The 21,859-nt window shown below is 38.9% G+C and overlaps 1 protein-coding gene across 1 annotated transcript; it reads right to left on the bottom strand.

The window, feature by feature from the left end:
• Positions 1-840: 840 nt before the first annotated feature.
• LOC122661412 (chloroplastic group IIB intron splicing facilitator CRS2, chloroplastic-like) lies at positions 841-20,652 on the bottom strand. The gene is made up of 7 exons (XM_043856797.1): positions 20,446-20,652; positions 20,226-20,310; positions 20,086-20,153; positions 8,732-8,782; positions 8,557-8,630; positions 1,055-1,123; positions 841-958 (listed from the first exon to the last, which is right to left on the bottom strand). Exons 1-7 carry the CDS (start codon positions 20,644-20,646, stop codon positions 859-861), a joined length of 648 nt encoding a protein of 215 aa, XP_043712732.1. The 5' UTR covers positions 20,647-20,652; the 3' UTR covers positions 841-858.
• Between the last annotated feature and the right edge of the window lie 1,207 nt (positions 20,653-21,859).

The following is a 21,859-nucleotide window of genomic DNA, read 5'->3' as shown; positions in this document are numbered from 1 at the left end:
TATCTCCCTTTTCCGAATACATATCATTATAATTGCGAACCGGACACGTATGGGCAACTTTATTCTGCCCGGAAGTTTGTGCAAGGAATTTATGTACTTTATGCTGGATATGGTCTCATTCTTTCGGTCCCGAGAGTACAAGAACTTGGGCGATATTTCTTGTAAATTAGTTTTACCATATTGATCTTTCTCCCATTCTAAGTATACATATTATAATTGCTAACAGGATATTAAGCATAAGAGATTGATATAGGGAACATACATCACACAAAAACTTGAAACTTTGAAAAGGATCCCATGCGATATTATAGGCTGTTTGTAATATTGCTAAGAAACAAGATAGTTTTACAGTAAATAGTGTATTGATATTGGAAATGAGCTGTTTTGAACTTTCATGTTAGTACAAGAAAATAATAATAGATTCCTTAATAGATAATATCATACGGCCAGTAAATTTAAAACCTAATCTCTAACAAGTGATATGGTATGAACATCCAAAAAAAAAAACAAAACCATGTACACACCTGCCTAAGAGTCGGAAATTAGTGGGTACGCAAGGCAATTTAATGTAATAAAACATGTTAAAAGAAAAAGGAAAATTTTCTGTCCCCCTAAACTTAGATTCATGGATGTGTTCTAGGCATAGTTACCACGGTGTCTAGGCAACCCAAAGCCTTGGAGAGGGTAAAAATTCAAGACGACACCAATTAGGCGCCCGCCTAGGTAACCAAGGCACCTGGATGCCTTGACAACTTTGGTTCTGGGTGAGGGAACACTTGTTCAAGATGCCAGCCTCAGGAAGGAATGTAGTGGCTGGGTGGGGGTAGAGATTTCAATATTAAAGAAAAGAACAATCCATTAGAGCTTGAGAAAAGTTGTACCTGCTTTCGCTCCTCTGAACTGAACTTCTGCAGCAAATATGCTCTCATATCCATTTTCCCAGGGGGATTGCCAATGCCTGCAAGTATCATTGAAAATGCATGTAGTACACTGTTGACAGCTACAGAAAAAGACGAAAAAGAACGCCAAAATAAATAAGAGTCGATCAATATACTTAAACCAACCTATGCTCAGCCGAGGAAATTCACGGCAACCATCCAAATGGTCCATCACACTCTTCAACCTGTGATAAAATAAAGCAGGTGAAAGTAAGAGCATGAAGCAAACATTTGATGTTTACCATAGTGATGAGGTAAGGTAGGATGAAATAACAAACACTAGCAAACTCATGAAAACCAGAATCACTGTGAAACAAAGCTGACAATAATAGGCAGCAAAGTAACTGTACTATAATAACTCTCCATCCACTTAACAGATGGGGCTGAGTTATAGTCAAATGGAGGCCTTAACAGAGAGATTATGTGGCCAAAATATCAAGACAATTGGATGGTTGGATAGGGAGAACTATGTATGGACAGAAAATGAATAACTAGGGAAAACCAGAAAACAGCTAGTGAGGAAAACTTTTACTTTCAATCCACCAGTCCGATGGTGCTCAAATTTGGGTCGAAGGGAGTAGAAGGGGAAAGGAATAACATATTCAAAACTCAGTGTAATGTGATGGTTAAATACTCAGAAAACATAGACTGAACTTCAGACATACATGCTGTATAATACCCATATAGCAGACCTGAAACAGTAAGCAAAATTAACAGAGGATAAAGAGAGTATGAGAGTAACAGTAAAGGATTATTAAGACACGGAAGTTGTTTAGAAATAACCCAAGAGGAGTCCGCAATAGAGAGAGAAAGATTGCTAGACTGCTAGAATCTCTGCAAAACAGTAAAGAAAAAAAGAAAGATAAAAGGGCATATCCAGTGCACGGAAGGGGGGATATGACCATGATGGCTTCACCACCAGTCCCAATCCTAAGCTTCAGCATTAGGACAGTAGCTGAATCATCACAGCAGTACACACTCACATAGAGCATAGTTTTCTGAAACATCAAATCTGTGGACTAGCTGCCCATTCCTCTCTATTTATAAGAACCAAAAATAGGCCACAATAAAAAGTTAGAAACTGTGGTCAACTGCCTAGTGCATTTGGTAGCTAGTGGCGCGTAAAGGTCCATTGCTATCAGAAGGTCTTGAGTTCAAGTCTTCTGGTTCACATCCTACATCCCCCCTACCTATCAAAAAAAAAAAAAAAAAGTTAGAAACCCTTCTATTGCGGGGGTTACTTGGCTGCCAAGATATTTAAGAACTTCTAGAAAGAAGATCCCTTTGCTATTACAAAAAAATTAGAAACTTAGTAAAATAATACGAGTCTCTTACTTGTTACCAAGGTTTTAAGTCTCGGTTTCGACCAACCAGAAACCAAGATTTGGTCAAAACATGGGATTTTTTCCCAGCCAATTCGAGTTGGAGGTTTCGAGGCCCAAAAATGCTTTTTTTGCTCTGGTTTTTTCTATACAGTCTATTTTTTTACATTCTAAACACAATGCATGAACTATTTTCACCAAAAAACAAAACACTCAAAATGGTACGTGTGCTTATAGATCCAAGTTTACTAGTATACGCACAGTGTACTAAGATTCATAGTTGTCAAAGGCGGCACTTATTTATGCCAAAAATCATTTAAGTAAAAGTTACTTAAAATATTATTCATAAATAAGCAAATACCCCCTATTTGAATCCAATAAAAATAGTTAAAAAATAAAATTCCAGAAGGATAAAAGTCAAACCCCAGTTCAAGAATAAAAACTGGATTTTCAGCGGTAGGTGCAATTTTCAACTTTTAAATGCTCTGGGGCTTTTCTCAAAAATCTAAAAATTTCATAAATCTGAATATGGCAAAACATTGCTAAAAACCAAAAATACAGTAAAATGTTCATTTGTTTTGATGGTTAAAAAAATATTTTTATTCAGAGCGATTTTAAACAGCGTTAGCGCACACCAAATAAGATTTGACCAAAATACAACTCCTTCAATATAAATCAGATTTAAGCAATCTTGGATTTGTTGGAAAGCTATCCAAGCCAGCCCAGCATTTAAAAGTTGAAAATTGCACCTACCACCGAAAATCAAATTTTTGTTCCCATATACTTTCCCCTATCTTGAAGGCCGTGCTTGACCCGTTGGTCAAGTGCTCAGTTGCTGAATGCTTGGTCACGGGTTTAAGTCCTGGAAACAGCCTCTCTGGAAATAGGGGTAAGGCTGTGTACATTTGACCCTCCCCAGACCCTGCTAAATGCAGGAGCTTTGTGCACTGGGTACGGCCTTTTTTATACTTTCCCCTATCTTGTTTCTCGGTCAAGCTTAACCCCTTTGCTATCACCCCTGTCCCGACTCCCATCACTTACTCACACCCTATTCCCAACTTAATCTCTGCCCAATGGCTCTCTCTCACTCTCTCTGTTCAACGACTCTCCCTCGCTCTCTCTGCTCAACAATTCTCTCTCCCAGAGCACTTTACTCTGACCCAAGCCCTAACCCCCTTAATACGCTCATTGTCTCCCCAACCCATCCCTGACCCCCATCTCATCCTGTCCTCCTTTACCTACTCCCGAATCTCTCGCTATCCATCCCAGAACCCTCCCCCCCACACCCATCCCCACCATACCCATACCCCATCTCTAATCAAAGAAACCTAAACCCAGCAACCTCCTGCATGGGTTAAAAAAAAAACTAACAAGGACTACTACAGCAGTGCAGTGCGTGGTTCTGCATCACATCGCATCCTTGGCCACGGTCTCAGAGCTGCTGTATCGTAAGGGACACCCTCTATACCCCTTTTTTTATTCTTACAGCCATTGGGTGCCTATCTATATAATTTTTGCCTGCTAGTGTGGTGTCCCCTGTTAAGCTCTAGTTTAATGTGTGTGAACCCATTATATTCCTGTTGTTTATTGAATCCTACTGTTTCATCTTGTTTGGCCTGATATGCTGTAGCCTTGATAGCATTCTTATATCTGTCATGTTGTACTACCTGCCCCTCAAATTGACCCTAACCTGATATACTTGTCTACTTTATCATCAATATTTCTTTAGTTTTAAGCTCAGCTTTACCATAGTTGTGCCTTGCTTTGCTTGATTATGCACCTTTTTGAGAGTGCCTTTTAATGTATTAGGTGTGTCTCCTCCTTTCTACCCTTTTGTATCTACTTCTCTAGTATTTATTCTATTTTCTTATAGTGGTGCGTCAGGTCGGCAACCAACTCTTTAATATTTTTGCCAAAACTTTTGTATAATTGTATGGATTCTTTTGTGTTATGATCTCCTTTCTCTTGACCTCATGCTTTCTGTCCTCATTTTACTAGGGCATCCCTGTAAGCGACGTGCCGTGTCAACGCCCGGATGCAGTGATAAGTAGACAAGGGCAAGTGAGAGGAATTTTTAGGCCCAAAAACATAGGATTAGATTAGCTTCCTAGAATATTGTATCCTCAAGGAGTAAGAGCCTGGAGTTGGTAGATGTTATGAAGAGACAGGATAAATATCGCATGTATCCAAGAGACAAGATGGAAGGGTAACTAAGCTAAGACGTTGGATGATTTCAAGCTTTAGTATTCTGGAGATAATAGTAACAGAAGCAACGTGGGAAAAATTGTGGACAAAGATTTAAAGAATGATGTAGTAGAGGTCAAAAAGACTGGGAGACAGGATTATATCCATCAAACTAGTATTGGAGAAAGAGGTTGTCAATATTGTTTGTGCTTATGCACCCCAAGTAGGATTGGATGAAAGTAGTAAGCACCAATTTTGGAAACACATGGATGATTTAAAGCAGGGTTTTGGCCAGGGTGAACCGATTATTACCAGAGGTGACCTGAGCAGACATGTTGGGAGGGATCATAGAGGATATAAGGTGTCCATGGAGGTTATGGAGTTGGGGAGAGGAACGAGGAGGGGACCTCATTCCTAGACTTTGCGGTAGCTTATGATCTTTCAGTTGTGAACAACTTGCTTTGAAAAAAGGGAGGATCACTTAGTTACCTATAAAAGTGGGAATCACATCAGCCAAATAAACTTCTTCCTAGTAAGAAGGGTAGACAGAATAGTGTGTAAGGACTGTAAGGTTATCCTTGGGGAGAGGCTCACCACCTAACATAGATTGGTGGTCTTAAATTTATGCCTCAGTGAATAGAAGCGTAGGAGGGAACCTATGCGCCCTAAGATAAGGTGGTGGAGATTATAAGGGGAGTCCCTATGGACATTTACTGATAATGTGGTCAAAAGGTAAGTGGGACTTTGAGGGAGACACCAATGTGGTCACTTGTATGAAGAGAGCTGCCATGGATGTGCTAGGGGAAGCGAAGAGTAGCCGTCAAACCCCTAGGGAGACTTGGTGGTGGAACGATGAGGTCCAAGTAGCCATTAAGACCAAGAATGATTGTTTTAAGACACGGCAAAGGAATAAAGAAACAGAGGATAACAAGAGGTATAATGATGCTAGAAACGAAGCTAGGAAGATTGTGGGGATGACTAGGGCGAAAAAATATGAGGATCTCTATACCAACTTAAACACAAAAGAAGGGGGGAAAGCTATATATAAGATAGTTAAGATGAGAGAAAGGAAGTGTAGAGATTTTGACCAAATGAGGTGTATCAAGGGTGATGATGGAAGAGTGTTGGCAAGGGATGAAGACATTGTGAAGAGATGGGATGAGTATATTTGTGACCTACTAAATGGAGATATGTGAAACAGAAATGACCCGGACGAGTACACTACTCAACAAGATACCACATGTCATAGATATGTACGAAAGGTTAGTATGGCGGAAGTTAAAGAAACCATAAGAAAGATAAAAACAAGCAAGACACCAGGCCCAGATGAGATTCCAATAGAAGCATGGAAATCCTTATGGGATTGTGGGGTTTATTGGTTAACCAGCTTGTTTAACAGGATTATGAACACAAGGAAAATGCCAGATGATTGGAGGAGAAGCATTGTAGTCTCGGTCTACAAAAATAAAGGTGATATCCTGCAATAACTATAGAAGCATAATGCTAATGAATCACACTATGAAACTTTGGGAGAAGACTATTGAAGCCCGTTTGAGAAGAGAGACTTATATCTCACCGAACCAATTTGGATTTATGTCAGGTAGATCCACGACATAAGCTATCTACTTATTGAGGAGGCTCATGGAAAGATATAGCGATAGCAAATAGGATCTCCATATGGTCTTTATTGACCTGGAAAAAGCCTATGAATGAGTTCCTAACTATTGGAATAGTCATGGATCATCTTGGGTTCACAACTATTGGAAATCTCTGGGTCACCTCATGGTCGCCCATAGACCCTAGGGTAATCCCAAGGTTGCCCATGGGAACTTTTAAATAATAATTGGGTCTCCCATGGTTGCCCATGGAAACCCTAGTGATTCCAATTAGGGTTCGAAATAAAATTTTTATACCAAACCTTCTCTTTTTTCTGTCTCGACCAGGTCAAAATTCTCGAGATCTCTAGATCTCGGTGAGAGTGCATTTTTTTTGGGTTTCAGAATGATGTTTTGGTGGGCAATTGGCCATAGTTGGCTCTGAAACTTTAAGGGAAGTTTGTTTTAGGCTTAATAAACATATTTAAATCTTCAAATTGAAAAGAAAAAAAAAAACACCCAATTTGGTGATTGGATTTGTACCCTTAATTGGTAGTAAAGGCCGAATCCTTAATGTAATATTGCCTATTCTACACATTGTTTGAATGATATGAGGCATAATTGGCAAGCAAAACAAGTAAATTATGCAATAATGGATGAAGACAAATAATATTGAATAATTATTTAAGAACAGTTAAAAGGCTTAAACTTTCTACTACAAACCACAAGATACAATGAAGTGTTCACAATGTATATTACATAGACACCCAACCCAAGTACAATGAATAATACATAAGTCATAGACACCTTACTACCCTAGTCTTCCACATCTCAACTCTCAAGTCCCAACAATACAATACTATGAATACTAAGGAGGTCGAGATTCTCAAAATATTCGAGATTTCTCTGAGATTCTCGAAATATTCAAAATTTCGGTCACGTTATTCGAAACTGTGCATATTTTGAGTCTTGTATGTCATCTCATCTCGAGAAGCTCGAGATTTTTGTGATATTCAAGATCTCGCCGAGTTTTTGAACTATGCTATGAAGATAGTTATTTGTGGTATTCAACAACAATGCACTTTTATTAGTGGTCCACAACAACCTTGTGTTGTCTGGTTCACAGCAACCTTATGTTATCTAGTCGCTAGCAACCTTATGCTAAGTTATTTGGTCTCCAACAACCTGAAACTGCTAGTTGGTTCACAGTGACCTATACTGCACTCTTACCTGGCACGCCACAACCTATGCTGCAATTTTATCTTTGACCGCTGCTATTTGGGGCTCAAAAGTACATCAATATTTGCACTTTTATCTATCTTCTTTGTGAAGATTAATACTTGCCTTCCTTGAGAAGGGCTTATGATGTAGTTGTTGCATGTTGCACTTTTTTCTTTCTTTATGAAGATTACTACCTACTACCTGCCTTCTTTGAGAAGGGTTTATGCTGTTGTTGATATGATATTTTGGATTGCAGATTGGTATTCTCTACCACATACTTTGTTTGTTGCTGGCTAGATTTATTCGAGACAAATATTTTTCTCTAGTATTGCTGATGATGATTGGTGTGCTTGAGTTGTTGATATTGCTACCAAAAAGAAGTTCTCTATGTGCTCACTGGCGTCTACGATTGCTATTTATGTTAAAGACTGGTGCTGCTTTAAATATTTATTCTTGTTGTTCCTAGCTAGAGCCTTTTGATATATACACTCCAGCTTGAGGGGGAGTATTAAGATATGTACCACATGTTAGCTGGTTAGAGCCTATCACAATAAGGGGGATTGTCCCTATCGTATAATGAGTTTTTTTTTTTTTGGTGAAAAATCATATAATGAGTTAGTTCAGTTAGTGGTTGAGTCTTAGGTTTAAGTTTATTTTGAGTCTTATTTAATTTCTTATAGTAGCTGTACGCCTGTACTTTGACTCTTAGTAGTTCCTACTAAGAGTCTGTTTACTCTCCTATAAATAGAACAAAGCATCACCACGAATAGACTAAGTTAAGTCTATCGTGGTTCAGCAATTCTCCTCTCTTCTTCTTCCTCAATCCTTCTGTTCTCTCCCTCTTTTATAATTGCAGGAATAGGTTCCAAGTTCTAGGTTTGTCACAGCTTCCAAAGCCTATCATGCCTGTCCAGCCAATCCAATGCTACTGCATCAAAAATGGATCAAAAGGAAAGCAAGAAAAGCAAACTAGGCTGCTGAGACACAAGCTTTAACACTTATAGTACAATGGACAAGGAATGTGAAACCGATATCTGAGGTTGTTTCACTCCCAAACTACTGAATGCTGTAGATCAGCTTATCAATAGTTTTTTTTCCAAATAAACCTAGAATGGAGCATCTGCTTTGAGAATTTTTCTTTTAGATTTGCAAAACCACCAATGTGCAGAGGAATTTGCGCCTGTTTCAGCTGTGTAGAAATTGCAATCCTAAAGTTGCCACATAAATAAAACCAGCTAAATAATACTGATGCAAATTTACATGGGGTTTTGCATTGTCATTATCAAGAAAAGATACCCATTATGATGGCCATGCCCTCCTCTTGGTTGAAGCCTCATGACACCATTTGGCAGGCTCATCTCATCATAAACCTACAATGACCATGTTTCATAAATAAACAGTCAAACTGTTCTAAAAGTTTATTTTATGGACAGATTCATCTTTTAAACTTTATGTAAGCTACGAAACATACCACTAAGATGTGACGCAACGGTACTTGGTAGTAGGCAGCAAGTGGTCCAATCTAAGAATAATGAAAAAAATAATGACAAGAAAATTAAAAACGGAGACTATCAAAGAAGAGAAAAAAAAAAATGAAATAAGCGAAATTTTATTAAATCCAACCACTTAGGATGGGAAAAAGTAAAAAATACGAAAAAATGACAAATAATATTTTTTTTAAATATTATCGATTTGGAAGACGTAGAGCAAAGTGCCATGGAGCATAAGTGATAGATATCTTCTGTAACTAAACTGCAGCACATTCATAATCAATAGACTGCTTGATGTTGAATCTGATGGCTTGTAAAAAATGAACCATAAGATTCAAGTTTATTGTATATGGGTAACATTTAACTTTAGAAATGAGCTCTAACTTCCATGAGTATGCAGTGCCTTGTGCAGGAAAGGACAATTCTAAAGCACAACATATTATCCAAATCAAGAGGCAGGTTTCAATCCAACCAACATTTGCCCAAAAGAGGATATTTTCTGCTTGTGCCAGATGAAGCAGATAAATTTTAATGTTCAATCAAAAAGACAGGCAATAAAATACATGTGATGCAGACTCATCACCGAAATAGGCTTGTTTTATTAGGAATAAGTCTAGGGTTGGGTTTTATACATGTTGGGCCTTTGATCCCAATGGTTTTCTATGTAATAGGTCACCTTTATGGACCTAAAGTATGGATAATAGGTTTGCATACAGGATTAGTTGTTTTAGTTTCATATTCAGTTTTATTTTGCTTTATTTGTTCATAAATTGAACCGGTTCAACCAATGGTTCAATTTAAGTGAGTTTAGTAGTTTTCTTTTAATTGTTTAGTGGGGCTGGACTAGGACCCTGTATTGAGTCTATTTCAGTTTCCTAGTCAGTTTAAGTTACCTAATAGGTTAAGGATTGGGTTAGGGCTTTCCTTTTTAGTGGAGTCTATTTTGGAGTCTTTTATATAAGGTTGTAAGGGGGGACAGTATTGAAGACGATTTTTGGGATTAATGAAAAAGCTTTTGTTGCTCTTCTCTTCTTCTCCATTGAAGATTCTTCTGTCATTGCTAGTCGATACAGAGGCATCTCTATACTTTCCAGATTATTATTAGTTTATATTTTAAATAGATTTGTGGCGTCTCGTAGGTTTCACTACACTTCTATCAAAAAGATTTCTTCTTCTTCTTCTCTATCTCATATTTGATTTATGTTTGGGTGTGTTCTAGTTTAGTTAACATATATAATAAAAATAGTTTCCTCATATTTCCAAGTTAAGACGGATGTGCAGAAAATTAGAAACTAAGGAATGAACGTATTAGAGCTGACTTGGGAGTTGCCCCGATCAATGAGAGAGTCGTTTGAGGTGGTAATGTCATGTTCTACGGAGGCCTAGGGACGCCCTAGTAAGGAGTGATATGATCATGATCGAAGGAGATAAAAGAGGTAGGGGCAGGCCTAAAATGACCATAAGAGAAGTTGTGAGGAAGGACATGCATAGTCTAGGACTTGTAACAAATATGACATCGGATAGAGCCTATTGAAGGGCAAGGATCCATGTAGCAAACCCCATTTAACTGAGATTCTCCTGACTTGGTGGGCTATGCCTCGTTCCTCTTACTTCTATCTTTCTTTTTTCTTTGCATTTGCCATCTTTCAATTGTCAGTGTCCATTTTCCATTTCTCATCTACTTTGTTTTGTTTGCATCCATATAGCCAACCCCACGAAGTTGGGATAAGGCTGAATTTGTTGTTGTTGTTTGTTCCATCTTTTTGTTGATTGTTTATCCATTGCAAATATTTTTGGTGAAATGCACATTTTTTTTAAACCTTAATCCCTCCAAAGTATAAACTGGCCATATTAATTCCCAATATAAACTTTCAGACCAAATCATAAGACTTAATTTTCTTTCCAATTTGTTATGGTAGAAGTTTTACGTGACTGCACACTTAATTGTGCCACATGGAAGGATGATGTAACAACTCCTATCATGGGTATCTAGGGAATAATTGGGATTGGCCATGGGTAAAATTCAGACTCAAATTCAATCATATACCCTTCCATTTACCACATACACCTTGGGATGATTCTGGAATTTTTTTAATGCTTTATTTTTCCACTTGTCCAACTCCATTTGGGCTGAAATTTTAGCCCCATCCACCCTTCCACGTGGCACAACTAAGTCTGCCGTCACATATTTCATAATAGTGGACAGCACATCCTAGATAAACAGTTCATTTATCATAATGCCACATACTCTTTCAACAAAAAACAAAAAGAATATCTTCTGTGAAAGTTTTAGAGAGAAAAGGTTTTCTACAAAATTTCATCAATATAACCCCTGAAAAATGATAGAATGCATGATTTTGAGATTTGAGATAAGTCCCGCCCCACAAAACAAAATATAGAAGGAACATCAAAAATAAGATATTTTGCAGGCCAACTGGTGTTTGAAAAGTAGATTTTTTTACTTTGATCAAATCAATTCATGGCCCAAATGTGATTTTTTTTGGGGGGGGGGGGGGGGTGTGGATTGAATGGATTGCTTTCCCTTTTTTTTTTTTTTTTGGGGTGAATAAAAATCATTAACCAAAGAGAGAAAGCCCCAAAAGGGGAAACAATACGAACAAAGAAATCTCCAAGTTTACAAACAACGAAAAGGAGCTAAGAAAGCAACAAAATTACAACCCTTGAGTGGAAATTCCAATAAGATACAAAGTGCCTATTTCTGGGGGAGTCAATAAAACAAAAAGAAACTGCTAATAGTCTGCTTCTGACGTCAAAGCAGATGGAATCCCAAATCTGATGAAAAGATCTAGAGTCTATAGTCCATCTTCTAAGATTGCGCTCAAGCTAAATGTGGTGAATAGCGGCACTAAAAGCAAGTTTACCCACTCGGTCATAAAAGGAGGAACCTCCAAAGGTCATGATCCATTCTCTATGGAATGGAAGGATCCACCGACAACCGGCCAGCAGCGGGCAAGGAGCCAAGACCAAATCATGGAACTAAAACTCGCGAGATCTCGCAAATATCTCGCTTTTTCAAGACCTCGAGACGAGATGGAGGTCAATATGATATTTTACCCCAACTCAAGCGAGATCTCGATCTAGGGGCATGGGGTAATGTGAAGGTAATGGTTGGGAAAGCTGTGTCTAAGTAGTTGTTATTCCATAGCATCCCAGCAAACGTCACTCCCTATTACCAGCCGATGCTAGATGCGGTTGTTGAGGCTGGCCCAGGGGGCAAGGGGCCCAACGCATATGAGGTGATGTATGTGTATTTACCTAAAGAGAAAAAGAGCTACAAGAATATATAGACAAGCTGAGGGTGATGTGGGAGAGCTACGAGGTTACCACCATGTGTGATGGTTGGACTGGGCCCACAAGAAAGTACATCATCAACTTTATGGTTTACTGTGATGGGAGGACAGTATTCCTTACATCTGTGGATGCATCTAAGGAGAAAAAATATGCAAAATATGTCTATATATCTATAAGTTGTAAAAGGAGGTTGTTGGGGATGTGGGAGTGGAGAATGTTGTCCAGATTGTGACGGACAATAAAAATAACTTTAAGAAGGCTGGCCAGAAGTTGATGAACAATAAAAAGTACCAGCTCTTTTGGACCCCTTGTGCAGCCCATTTAATGTAGTCCTAGATAGGTAGGAGACCTACTAGAAGCCAGACAAACCAGGACTTGATGAGCTGCTGGTTTGGTGGAGGCCGAATTGATGTTTTAGGTCAATTTGAGGGTTAGGGTTAAGGTAATGGGAATGTGTCTTATATGGTAAAGCTAGGCAGGTTTAGGGGAGTCTATTGAACTAGGTTTTATAGGTTTCGAATGGACAAAAGTAGGTTAGATGGAGCTGGGCAGCAAATAGGGTTAGGGTTTTGAAAGGTGGAAGATGATGGAATCTAGGGTAGGAAATCAGGTGGTTGAATGGGCTTAATATTTAGGTCGAGTGTGGGTAGGGTGGAGGGAAATATATGCTGAAAGTTAAAGCTAAATCAGATAGTTAAATCTGGAGTTATAGGGATTTCCTCGAAGAGATAAGAGAAAAGGGGAAAATTGTAATTACAGACAATCGGCTGGGTAGATGGTATTGAAATTTGGATTGAGTCTCTCTTAGGGTTTGAGGAAGGTTTGATCAAAATTTTAGCAGATTCTAACGATTAGATTTGGCTGGGCAGAATTCTCACAAAAATCACCTTGCATGTGACCTTCTAGAAGGGAAGAAGAATAGTTGCAAGTTTTAGGGTTCTAATGGATCTATGGTATTAATGATGGCTGAGGAAGGTAGTAAGGATTGAGTATTGACAATGGGGATCGATGGGGGTGGGTTTAGAAGATTAGGAGAAGAAGGTGATGACTAATAACAGTAACAACTCACTTAGTAAGGCAGGTCTTCAATGGCAGCAACTTGAAGACTAGAAGCAGGTCCTCCCGATCTACAAGATGCAAGGAGTCGATTAGAGATCCACCAATCCCTTATAACAGATCCTCCCGGTCTACAAGACATAAGGACTCAACTGGAGATCCACCACCAGTCCCTTCACCTTGATATTACTCACAAGGCAACACTCAATAGAGCAAGGCAGCAGCAGCAATGGCAGCAAACAAAAGCTATTTTTATTAATCAAAATTCATGTTCAATGTTTGCCCCCCTTACAACCTTATATAAAAGACTCAAAAACAGACTCCTACTCTAAAAAGGAAAGGCCTAACCCAATCCTTGACCTATTAAGTAACTTAAATTGTCTAGGAAACTGAAATACTAAAGGAAATAGACTCAAAACATGGCTGGACTTATAGAGTCCTAATCCAGCCCAACTTACATCACATGACCACTTAACCAAGTCACATGATCACTTAAGTGATCACATGACCACTAATTACATAAAAATAAAAACTAAGGAATTAAAACAGCTAATCCCGTATGCAACCTAATTACCCAGATTATAGGCCCATAAAAGTGGCCTATTACATAGAAAACCTATGGGATCAAACGCCCAACATGTATAGAACCCAACCCTAGACTTATTCCTAATAAAACAAGCCTATTTTGCTGATGAATCTGCATCACCATTGCATTGACTTGATGCTAAAGGACATGGGAAAGCTAAAATTGGTGCAAAGTGTTGTTGAGAGAGCAAGACAACCTTCGTTTACAACTATGGGTTTACACTGAATTTGCTTAGCGAGAAGTATGGTGGGGACTTGGTCAGGCCCGGAATCACCAGATTCGCGACAAACTACATTGCATTAAAGAGTTTTGAGACAAAGAAGACTGGACTCAGAGCTATGTTTACATCTGAGGAATGGTTTGGATGGAAGGAGTCGAGTTCCCCTGGTGGTAGGGCAGCACAGGCAACCATTGCATCTGAGGAGTTTTGAACTCAGTTGGGTAAGGTGGTAAAAGTGTTAGGCCTAGTTGTTTCGATCTTAAGGATGGTGGACTGTGCTTTCGAGCCCACCATGCCACAATTGTATGTTGCTGCCGCGTGGCAGTGAGAAGTACCTAAAGATTATCAAGGACCGCTAGGAGCTTCAACTTATGCATCCACTACATAAGGCTGGTGAATACTTAATTTATGTGTCTAATTCACATTAGATTTTGTTATTCATACCTTCATAGAATATATAATACTTTGACAATATTTATAAGTCTATATATCAATTTTCAGCATATTACCTAAACCCCAAGTATCACCATGGACTTGGGATGAATACGGACCTTATAGAAGCAGTGAAGGCAATGGTTGCGAAGTTGGAACCAAGTAAAACCCAACAGGCTATTTGCAACAATGAGGTGAGTAGGGTACTTCTTTATGAATATAATAAATAATTACTCATAATGGGTTCCTAACATATACAATTTTTCAAATGGGCATAGATGAAAAGTTTTAGGGATGCAACAGGAAGTATTGTATCTCCAGCCATAGAAGTTGGCCGAAATAGTGGTGATGCTGGTAAGCAAATAAACAATTAAGTACTAAGTAGTATACTAGTATATTCTCTTACTTACATATGTATTTAAACTTGTGGAATGCAAATAACATGTTTGAATGGTGAGTGTTGTATGGGATTTCGGCAGAAATTTTGAGGAGGGTAGCAGTCAAAGTCCTATCCAAGACATGTTCCGCCTCCGGCTGTGAGCGAAATTGGAGTATGTTTTCGCTCATCCACTCAAAGAGGCGTAATCGATTAGGTTCCCAACGCCTAACTGACTTGGTGTATGTACATCATAACATGAGGCTAAGGATGCACCACATACGCCTTGGTATGGAGAATACCACTTCCCAGATCGAGTCAGATGATTAGGATCCCATTGTGGATTGGGTTAGGGATAGAGGTGAGCCGGTGATGGATCAACCTGGGGGTAGGCCTAACCCACATATAGCCAGTGAGATGGGTGTTAATGTGAATGAGTTCATGGCTACTAAGGGTCTGATAAACTCACAAACACCCCGACCGTTCGAGCCCACACCTGGCGTACATGATGATGAGGACCTTGATTGGTCCACTTCTTCAGGTAGTCAACAGACTCAGCCTCGCATACCGTCTACTCATTGAGGTGATGGAGACGACGATAGTGATGGAGACGGTGACGGCGATGATGACAGTGGTGATGGTGGTGAGGGTGATAGATATGAAGGAATATGAAAGCAGTATAATCAAGGAGAGGAAGTTCAAGAGGCCCAGCTAGAGCCGGTTTGTTTCACGGGTGAGACCCAGTTCGATCATGCCACACAGGATACAGACCACGGAGGACGTCCATCCACAGCCTACACGAGAGGAAATCGTCGCCGGTTTGGAGCAAATAGGCAGGCTGATTGTATGGACATTGATAACTTGTCTAGCACTATGGGCGAGATGAGTACAGGGGAAAGCAAAGGAAGTGGGCATTGACGTGCCCCATCTTAGAGTACAATTCATATGGGCATTCCATTGGATTTGGGGAGCATGGATCTTCTTCATCTATTTCGAGTTATGATTATGATGCTTACTCATAGTCACATGGACATACTGGATCAGCCTTTGTCGACAGTTTCTTCACCTACTCAACCTACCAGTCGTACATGCATCCGTATGGAACTTATGAGAGTGGCTCAATAACTGGTTCTTCACATTACAGTGACCTATACCCTAGGATAGGTTATATGCAGTATGTAGACGAGACCATTTATAGACTATAGTGCAAATATGGAGGACAACTATTATTTCTTCTCGAACACTATGACATGGCACTCATATGTCATGCAAACAGAGGACAATGCACATCGTCTCTATCGGACCATAAGTGGACTCGATCCACCACGTCATAGTTCATATCAGTAGGCAGTCACTTGTTGGGACTTGGGACGTGGGACTTAGGAGACTTATGTATTATTGTTCAATGTATTTGGTAGTTGGTATTATTGACTTATTGTTGGGACTTGGGACTTGGGACTTATGTTATGTATTATTGACTTATTGTTCAATGTAGTAACTAGTAAGTAATATAGTTTATAGTAGAAACTTTAAGTCTATAACTATTTCTTGTCAAGATTATATGTCTTCATCCATTATTTTGCTTAATTTACTTGTTTTACTTCCAAACAATGTATAGAATAGGCAATATTACATTACGGGTTCGGCCTTTACTGCCAACCCAAGGGTGCAAATCCAAAACACCAAATTGAGTCTTTTTTTTTCAATTTGATCCTTTAAATATGTTTATTAAGCCTAAAACAAGCTTCCCATTAAGTTTCGGAGCAAACTATAGCCATTTTCCCATCGAAACATAGTTCAAAAACAAAACAAACAAATACACTGTCTCGCTGAGATCTCGAAAAACTCGACCTAGTCGAAGATGGTTGTTCGAGACGAGTTTTTGAACCATGATCACAGGGAATAGCAATGATGAAATTTCTCATCTGAAGTCTCGCCTAGCAAAGGAATTTGAAACTAAAGATCTGGGATCCCTTCGATATTTTCTTGGAATAGAAGTTGCAAGATCCGAAAAAGGTATCTTCATCTCCCAATGGAAGTATGTTTTGGACCTTCTCTAGGAAACCGGCATGTTGGGTTGCAAGCCTGCAGATTCTCCTATTGAGGTTAACTATCAGATGTGTAGTGACATGGGAGACCCTGTTGACCGAGGGCAATACCAGAGACTCGTTGGAAGACTGATTTACCTGTCACACACTAGACCTGATATTGCCTATGTTGTGGGCATCGTTAGTAGATTTCTCCATGATCCCAGGATATCTCACCTTGAGGCAGTGCATCATATAGTGAGGTATTTAAAATCTGCCCCTGGAAAACAAATTCTCTTCTCCAACAATGGGAACCTAAGACTAAAAATGTTCACAGATGCCAATTGGGCTGGATCCATTGATGATAGGTGATCCACCTCTGGTTATTGTTCTTTCCTTCGAGGGAACCTTGTCACTTGGTGTAGCAAGAAGCAGTCTGTAATCTCTTGCTTCAATGCAGAAGCTGAATTCCGTGTTATAGCTCAAGGAATCTGTGAATTCATATGGCTCAAGGGATTATAGAGTGATTTGTATATTGTCTCGGAAGATCCTATACGCCTTTACTGTGACAACAAGGCTGCCATCAGTACCGCTCACAATCATGTCCAGCATAACAGAACAAAGCATGTTGATATTGACAGACACTTTGTCTACTTTGATTTCTTTGTCTACATGTTGACAACAAGGCTGCCATCAGTATCGCTTACAATCTTGTCCAGTATGACAGAACAAAGCATGTTGAGATTGAAAAACAACTTTGTCTACTTTGATTTCTTCAACATTGACCTCTTTAGTAGAATCTTCTACATATTGACTTTCCGTATTTGAAGCTATAAGCTCTACCTCTTCAAGAACAACATCTTGGATGTCCATGATTTCTTGTGGAGTATTCACAACCACATCTTAGTCTTCAACTTGTGTTCTCTCAATTTCCTTTGGCAATGTAAATTTGCATTCAGCCGCTGATTTAACATTGGTGATGTCAGATTTCCAACACTCTTCATCTTTCAAACTGAATCTCATTAATGGGGCTTCAAGGTGTTTTCAAATTTAAGGGTCTTTTGGCGGTGATGTTGTCGAAGGGAATTTAATTGAGCTTGCCGTCAAGCTCTGAATGCCCGTGGTAAATATTTTTTACTCAGGTCTTCCTTCATCTCTGCCAAATTAATAGGGGCTTAGCCTTCATACTAAAGATTTCTCTCAATAGTTCTTCACCACTCACGGGCTGGCCCTACTAGATTAGTACGAGCTAATCTCATCTTCCTAGGCTCAAATAAATCAAATCAATCAAAAAATCATCTAAAGCAGCTAACCAATCATAAAATACCTGTGGACCTGGTCTGCCATCATATCCCCTCAACTCAAACGCCTCTGGAGGTCTAGATTGTTCCTAGTAGTCTCTGTCTTCTCTGTTTCTTTCCCGGCCTTCTCAGTTCTTGTCTTCCCTGTGCGTTATATGAGGCCGATGAACTTGGGATTAGACCTGATATATGTCCTCTTCCATGGGCAGATTGTTGTCCCTAATAGAAGTAACTTGTCGTTGCTCAATTTGTTGCAACTTTTCATTGATAGTCCTCTGTTCAGCAGACATAGCTCTTATTACTTCAGATATAGTCTTCTGTTAAGAAGAGAACTTTTGAAACATCTCAAACATTGCAGCCATAGGATCGGGTGTTGTTGGTAAATGTCTACCATGTTCACCCATGGCTCTAATACCACTTAATGTAGTCCTAGATTGGTAGGAAACCAACTAGGAACCAGATTTGTTATGAACAGGTGAATCGGCTAGGTCAAAATAGGGTTTTAGGTGAAATGTTCACCCATGGCTCTAATACTACTTAATGTAGTCCTAAATTGGTAGGAGACCAACTAGGAACCAGAAAACCAAGATCTGTTATGAACAGGTGAATCGGCTAGATTAAAATAGGGTTTTTGGTGAAATTAGGGTTAGGGTTAGGGTTTGATGTATGGGATATGTCATGTTGAGGTAGAGGAGTCTATCATTGAAGGTCTTGAGATGTTTTGATGGATGGACCTGTGTAAATTTGAATGGGCAGCAAGTTAGGGTTAGGGTTTCGGTTTTGGGTTTTGGAAAAGAGGAAAAGAAAGATTTCTAGGGTTTGGCTGGACAGAAGTTAACCAAACTTGAATGGTTTTCTTAGGAAGGTATGAAGGATAATCAGTCAGATTTGTATACTGTTCTGACGGTTGGTTTGGGCTAGGCAGAAATTAGGGTTTTGGGTTTTGATTTGAGATGGGAGTTATAAGGATGGGTAGGGGGTGTTACGGTTGAAGTTTGATGAAGTTCTGATGGCTGGTTAGGTCTGTGGGGAATTTAGGGTATACGAAAACTGAAAATAACAAAGGGGAAAACTAGGGTTGGGATTGGATTAGGGGAAGAATTGTGGGGATGGGGATGTCTCAAACTTACTGTAGTTGCAAGTTACTCTTGGCAGCAGCTTGTTTGAGGATGAAACTTGAATAAAAATTGGATCTTTAACTAGAACTTCAAAGAAATCTTCAAGTAACTTGAAGGAGATCTTCAAAAGAACCACCCGGGTTTCACACTGCAAGGTGTTGATTGGATCAAACACCAATCCCACCATCTTTGATCAAACACAAGGCAATTCTTCAAAGAAGAAACATAGTTGTAGAGCAGCAATAGCAAATTTTCAAAAATTCAGAGTTGAGAAACCTCTCCACCGAATTCTTTTTATTTATAGTGGCCAAAGGCCTAAACTCCTATGCAGCCTAGGAATAGAGATCCTGGGCTGTGACTAAAAACAAAACACTCTCTCCTTGAAAAATCATGCAGAGGTGGTGGGGATCCTAGTTACAATTTAAAGATTCTAAATTGAGGTGATGTGTTGAATTGGGTAAATAGCCGGTAAATGTCTTCCATTTTTGGCTGTATCAACACATTGTGGGGTAGTACAACGCATCTACATCAATCTTTTACTGGATTTGAGTGAAGATTTGTGCAAGATTCGAATTTGAAGGTAAACTCTTTTTCTCCATAAGGATTTTTCTTGGTACAGCGTCCAGTAGTGACCTAGGTCCGAAGCCAAACTACCATTTGTGTGTGTGTGTTTTCAATCCAATGGGTTTGAATGTGTAATCACGCTTAAATAGGCTTGCCATAAAGTTTCAGCTCAAAATTCAACTATTTGACCACCGAAATGTCCGATATTTCGACCAAAATTTCATCGTGTCACGAAATATTTTGGTTTCTAACAGGGTCGAAATCAAATTTTTTAACTTTGGAAACTACCAGAAAGCCATGTAAGTTAGTACTACAAGACTATAAGTATAAAAATAGTACTAACCGATTCCCCACTAAAATTCATGTATGCCTGAGGTTTTCCCAATAAAACTGGAACCTCTCCAATCGAACCTGCACTGATCATAAACATAAATGAAACAAGGTTCCAAGAACCACCAAAAGGAGATAGAAAAAGATAATTACCTATTCCTATTAATGCTTTCAACTGTATTGTGTTCAACATAATGCCTTCTTCTTGAGAAATGCGATCAATCATTTCAAAACCAACCTGGATTTGAGAATCTTCAAAAGTTGTTTGAAGGTAATCTTGTAGTCATATATAGACATGCAAAGAGGGAACCTAATATTGAAATAATTAAATCCAAAGATGATGTACAACTCAACACTCAAAATCTCTACCTACATTGTGCCTGGTTCCATGATACTTATTCCCAGGGTTTCCCAATCCAATAATCAGCCAGGGAGTATACTCCACTTTAACTCCATCTGCATCAGGTAATGAAGAAGAAATGCAAAGCCTCGATGTTACTAAATGTCTTCTTCCAAAGCCAGGGCTTTTCCGGTGGCATACACAAGTGTTGGGGGCAGAAATTGCATGCAACATTGACCTGTGACACTGACATATAGTCACCACATAAGTACACATGGATTGCATTGTTGGTGAATGATCAGTCTTTCTTAGTTTCTTTTTTTTCATATGTTTGGAAATGATCTAGACGGAGCATTTACGAGTGAGAGGCACACTGCATGAGATTGTTTCAACAGATATTAAGGGTCAAGGGATGAAACAATGGCAAGAGAAGCTAGAAGTAATCCATTGAACAGATAAATCCAAATCATTACTAGATATCTTATCTCAGTTTATGATAATAAATACAGTTCAAATCTTAGCCTTCGGATCATTTTCATTTTGAACCAATGTTCTGTCTTTCTGAAAAGAAAAAGATTCATTCCAGAGTTCACATTTACCTACTTTTCAAGTGGGAAAGATGAATTCTATGAATTCTGACCATCAGAATTACAGCATAAGGACTAACTTTAAAAATTTACGAATTCTTGTACAATTTTAGCAAGGCAAAAAGGAAATCATCATTCCTTTTACCCAGGATTTCTTCCCCACTTAGTCCAGAAAGAATCTAACCAACCACAGATTTCCTCTTTCTAAGTTATGAATCAGTAGTCGTTTTAAAGTACAACTAATTTTGTCTTGGAGGAATCACTCAAAAATGATAGAAAACCAAGTTAAGAAAAAAAATGGCAGACATGCATTTAATTATTTGTATCAAACTGGACTTGGCCAAATCACCATGCATATTTGTAATTCCAGTTATGAATGTAAGTAAAAGCTTTAACCGTGTAACCCATGTTACACTGCATGTGGTTCAAGAATAGATTTTGGGACTAACAGGACAACATTCTTCAAGGACGACCATAATTTTCTCCACTTGCCGTTAATTACTCTCAACCATATATTAGAAAAAGACACTTGCTTTATCAGAAACAAGGCCCACATACCTCAGTGACCCATCTAATATCAAACTTAGCGTGGTTGCTAAATCAAATCGCAGACCCGTAAAACAAAGCTCTCCATACTTCACATCACACCTCTCAATTTTTTCTCAGAATTATCTTTTTCTGTTTTTTCAATTACTTTTCTAATACCAAAGATGCATGAAAATACTAAAAATTGAAAATTTCACACAAAGTAAAATCTGACCAACCAAACTCTCAAGATGAACTACAAAATGTGAAGTTAACAAAAGGAAAATAGTGTGAAGATGTGAATGATACAGATAATGCTCCCAATCCATTCACAA

The sequence above is a fragment of the Telopea speciosissima genome, chromosome 5 (assembly GCF_018873765.1).
Source record: "Telopea speciosissima isolate NSW1024214 ecotype Mountain lineage chromosome 5, Tspe_v1, whole genome shotgun sequence".
In the NCBI taxonomy this organism is placed as follows: domain Eukaryota; kingdom Viridiplantae; phylum Streptophyta; class Magnoliopsida; order Proteales; family Proteaceae; genus Telopea; species Telopea speciosissima.
This window is presented reverse-complemented; position numbering and strand designations above follow the sequence as displayed.